Source organism: Austrofundulus limnaeus, unplaced genomic scaffold, assembly GCF_001266775.1.
Source record: "Austrofundulus limnaeus strain Quisiro unplaced genomic scaffold, Austrofundulus_limnaeus-1.0 Scaffold21, whole genome shotgun sequence".
Taxonomy (NCBI): Eukaryota; Metazoa; Chordata; class Actinopteri; order Cyprinodontiformes; family Rivulidae; genus Austrofundulus; species Austrofundulus limnaeus.
The window spans coordinates 46,292-51,577 of NW_013952423.1; the positions used below are offsets into that span (position 1 = coordinate 46,292).

Here is a 5,286-nt window from a genome sequence, read left to right on the forward strand (position 1 = left end):
ATATATGAGTTTGTATGTAATGTATGAATATAATATACAAGTTTCACTTTTTAAATGGAATTACTGAAATAAATCTACTTTTTCATGATATTCTAATTTTGTGACCAGCACCTGTATTTTAAAATAACAAATCTGAAATATGGTTTTTGAAATATACTTCTTTTACATTTTGAATATAACCCTAAAAATTATATTCTATTAATAGTATATTAAAATATATTTCTGTAAAATGCAGTCTATTTAAAATATACTTTAGTATATTTTTTTCACCTGGGTAGTCTCCTTTGCATCTGAAAATCGATTTCCTCAAACACGTTTTTTAATCTGAAAATGACTGGACCGAGAAATTCTATTACGAGCTCAGCAGACATGTGGTTTCACCAGGTATTTGTTAGCTAGTTGTTGCTGCCGATAGCCTGCAGGAGTCACAGGGGAGGCGTGCTTTGTGATGTGGTAGCTCAGCTTGGAGACACAGGCCAAAGGAGGAGCTACACTTAAAAGGCAGTCCTAGGTCCAACCAGCCATTTTTGTTCTCCTCAAAAGCTACCACAGGACAGTATAAGATTTCACAAACATGCATGAATGAGTCAAATCAATACTCTGGGTTTGTTTTTGATGAGGGGATAATATTTTAACATGATATGAAGCTCAAAAAAGTAGATTTTACATTATATTACCCCTTTAAGTACACATAATTTTTGTGAAGTCCAACATCATTCTTTTTTTTTAAATTAAGATGAAAAATGAACTACAACCATTAATTCCTTTTGGGATTTCCATTGATCTTTCAAGACTGATCACTTCAGTTCCATCCATCCATCCATCCATCCATCCATCCATCCATCCATCCATCCATCCATCCATCCATCCATTAATTCACTATAATATTGTTGCTTTGGCCTGAAGTAGCATGAAAAATAGCCCTGACAATAAATAAGATCCTGAAAAATATTGTTACTATAAAAAGGTCAAGTAATAAAGCCATGTTGCCAATTTCATCTTACTCGTCATTGGTTATCAGTGGTTTTAGAATAAGTGCATTTCTAAATTCTCATTGGACAGCAGTATGTAGGGGGGGTATAAAAGTTTACATACAGATGTATGTGGCTCAAAGCAACCACCAGCACTGATGACCTGTGGGTGTTTATCAGAAATTTCACAAAATTGTTCCTCAACCTTCATCTGAAAAATTGTGTTGAATGTGATTTTGTCTGTATTTTTGTCTTTTAAAATGAAATGCATCAATTGTTTTAGGTCATCATGAAAACAGAACCTAATGTAAACATGACTGATCCTTTTACTGCCCTCCACCCATGTTATGAGATAAATAATTTCAGATACAAGTTTACCACACCCCCTTCTGCTGTATGTGTGATGCTATATTGTTTTCTTACACTTTTGTCTGTCGTCACAGTGTGCGGAAACCTCCTTGTAATAATTTCTGTGTTTTACTTCAAACAACTCCAGACTCCTACTAACTACCTCGTTTTGTCTCTAGCTGTTGCTGACCTGCTTGTAGGGATTCTGGTGTTTCCTTTGACTATGGCATTTTGTCCCAGCATTTGTATGTATCATAACAATTTATTTTGTAATATACGAAACAGCGTTGACGTATATCTTTGCACATGTTCTGTTATGCACCTATGTTGTATTTCTTTTGACAGATATTATGCAGTGTGTCAGCCATTAACATATAAATCTAAAATCAGTCATCATCTTATTTTCATTATGATCACTTTAAGCTGGATTGTTTCTTTACTTCTAGGCATTGGGGTAGTAATACCAAAATCAGAAGAAAAATGTCAAAAAACATGTATTATTGATGTATTTATGACAAACACAGTTGGAACTATATTGTCATTTTACCTTCCACTTTTCATAATGTTATGTATTTATCTGAAAATTTTCTTTGTTGCACAGAGACAGGCACGAAGCATACAAACTAGGATGAACCGTGGAGCAACTGTCAGTAAGATGGAGAGAAAAGCCACCAAAACTCTGGCTATTGTTTTGGGAGTGTTTATTTTTTGTTGTACTCCTTGTTTTCTTTGTATCACTTTTATACCTTTTATCAACAATTCAGTACCAGTTCCAGTAATTGAAACACTTGTTTGGCTTGCCCTGACAAACTCAACACTAAATCCCTTTATTTATGCTTTCTTTTACAGCTGGTTCAAATCAGCCTTTAAAATTATTATGTCTGGAAAAATATTGCATCGTGATTTTTCTAACACAAAGTTACAATAATTAAATTTTTGAGACACAAAAATGCAGTTTTAAATTGTCATACAGGATTAAAAACAAAGGTAAAACTGACAGTATCTCTATAAAATTAGCATTATTTAAATAGTTTTGTTTGATAGGGACGTGTTTACCTGAAGTTTATCAACAATTGTGCTGAATGGGGTAAAAAATGTTTCCAGAAAAGATGAGTACACCGTTATATCAAGTGATGCTGCTTTTTTTTGTGTGTGTGTGTGTGTGTGTGTGTGNTGTGTGTGTGTGTGTGTGTGTGTGTGAGTGTGTGTGTGTGTGTGTGTTGGATTCTGATTTGATAAATCAGATACTGTCAAATAAGAGAGATAAAAATTGTGTTCCATTTCTTGTATGCAGCATGAAAGAACCAAACACAGATTGCAAAAAGAAAAGGTCTTCGAGCCACTACAGGAACTTTAAAAAAAATTATTAAGAATTTTAAAAAGCCTCATGTAATTGACTGATTCTATGGCATAGTTCTGGCTACAAGATTGTAAGCTAAGCTAACTAACTGTATTTGTTTATTTTTATTTGAGATATTTGGTTCAAATACAAATCTATTTACAGATAAAATTGTGGAGCTTTTTTAAATGAGATGTAATAAACAGTTTTTTGTTGGGATTTCAATTCTGATTTGGGAAATAAAACTGTCTAGTTATAAATTGAATGTATAGTTTGAGTATCCCTAAATATCTAAACCAACAAGAATTAAAACGCATAGCGCTGCAGTGACTGATACTATTTTTACTCATGTAAGACATGGAGAAGTGATGAGTGTGATTTTGATGACTGATATGTGTGATTATTTGCCAGATTCTAGATTGTCATTTATTATTTTATTAATAAATGTCAATGTCAGTGTATAGTAGCTACAATTAAGAGAAAATGATAAATATGTAAAGAAAATAGCTTTGGATGAACTGAAAGACGGTTTAAAAAAACTAAACTGGAAGGATTTGTATGTCAATGTAAATAGAGCGTATAATATCTTTATGAATATTTTGGGTGTCCTGTATGAAAAAGAAATGTATGCAAAAAAATAATTTAAAAAAACTGTGCTAAAGGCCCTGTCACACTATAACATTTTAGAGAACTTGTGCCAAGTCAGAAAAGTTTGTCTATACACTAAAGTGTCACAATCTGGAAGCGATCAAAACCCAAGTGCAAGCAGGAAACAAGAGGTACGAATAAAAGAAACATAATTTATTCAAATAAGGAATACAAAAGTGCTGATGAGGCAGCCAAAAACTACCTATAAGAAGTGTATATATTTTGTATTTCCTTTTCCTTATACTTGCATTTTCATCAAGAAATGTTTTTCTTTTGTTAGACATGCATTTTCATCAAGAAATGTATATATTTTCTATTACCTTTTCCTTACACAAGCGTTTTCATCAGGAAATATATATATATATATATATATATATATTGTTTTGCCTTTTCTTTATACAGGCATTTGTTCTCTTTACATTTCCTTGTTTCTTCCTTTTGCTTTACTTTAACGAATGCATCCTGTGTGCAAATGACGAGAGCTGTCTTGTGGTCCAGCTCCTCTACTATTGCTCAATAAACAGGAAAGAGTGGGAACCATGTGCAGATTGAATGTGCATGTCTGTGTCGGCTTCAGTTTAACACACCTCCACCAGTCATGCAATAATATGTATTCGGGGTGATTAACACTGAAAAATCTGAGTTTTCTCTGGATTTGGAGTGGCTGGAGAMCAAGGAAACGTGACGTGGCTGCAGTCTGGGAGATGGAGGATTTTGCATCAGAAAAAAGGTGCCAAACTGTACTGGTCGAGCAAAGATGGTAGGCTAATTGTGCTAACAGCTGTTTAGCTGCCGTGAGACTGTGCCTGTCTGTCTTGGTTACTGTAGTTCTAGAATAAAACTATTAACACAGAAAGATGTAAATTTGGATGACCACAACCACAGCCAACATAAGTCAATGGTTACATTTGAAATCTACCTTTCCTTTCTCCTAAAATGAAGGTTCTCTGTAAGATTATTTTCGGATTCTCAAACGTGAAAATCTACAATCCACACTCTCCAGTTAAAGCAGCAAATACCTGTCTTTTGCACAGAGCAAAATAACTTAAAATATACAGATGTTTTATTTGTTGGACTAATTTCTTAAAAGACTATTTTATTCAAAAATATTATATTGTTTAGATGGTTTCAGCTCATGTAATAATTTATTCTTCATTTTTGATCATTTAATACAGGGGTTCTTAAACTTTTTGACCTCTGGGCCCAATTTATTGAACATAAAGTGGCAGGAGGCCCAGTCAGACATTACCAATGTATGGATCAAAATGAGAATTCTTCTAAATCTTGGTTAAATTTTTATTGTATTTACATTATAACAAAATTAAATACACTTACATTTTAAAAGTAAAACTCCTGTCAAATAATCACAAAACATGATTATGACAAACAATTTTTTTATATAGTAACCTGCCCATAACAATTATTTGAACAAATACAATAGTTAGTCAACAGACCACTCAGGTTTATCAACACAAATTTATAAAAATTCCCTTCTCACCCTCCGCGGGTGGTCTCTTTCATCCTCTGAGCTCGGGTCCTCTACCAGAGGMCTGGGAGCTTGAGGGTTCTGCGCAGTATCTTGGCTGTGCCTAGAACTGCACATTTCTGGACTGAGATGTCTGATGTTGTTCCTAGGATCTGTTTTAGCCACTGCTCCAGTTTGGGGGTGACTGCCCCGAGGGCCCTGATGACCACAGGCCCCACTGTGGTCTTCACCTTCCAGGTCTTTTCCAGTTCCTCTCTGAGGCCCTGGCATTTCTCCAGTTTCTCATGCTCCTTTTTCCTGATGTTGTGGTCACTTGGTATTGCGACATCCACCACAACTCTGTTCTTTATCCACCACCACAATGTCCGGTTGGTTCGCCATTACCATCTTGTCTGTCTGGATCTGGAAGTCCCACAGGATCTTAGCTCGGTCATTCTCCACCACCTTTGGGGGGTGTTCCCCACTTCGGTCTCGGGGCCTCCAGTCCATATTCT

The 5,286-nt window shown here is 34.9% G+C and overlaps 1 protein-coding gene across 1 annotated transcript; it reads left to right on the top strand.

Annotated features, from left to right (window-relative positions):
* The first annotated feature begins 933 nt into the window (after nt 1-933).
* Nucleotides 934-2,275, top strand: LOC106514595 (trace amine-associated receptor 1-like). Its single transcript, XM_014003927.1, has one exon. It carries the CDS (start codon nt 1,261-1,263, stop codon nt 2,245-2,247), a length of 987 nt encoding a protein of 328 aa, XP_013859381.1. The 5' UTR covers nt 934-1,260; the 3' UTR covers nt 2,248-2,275.
* The last annotated feature ends 3,011 nt before the right edge of the window (nt 2,276-5,286 follow it).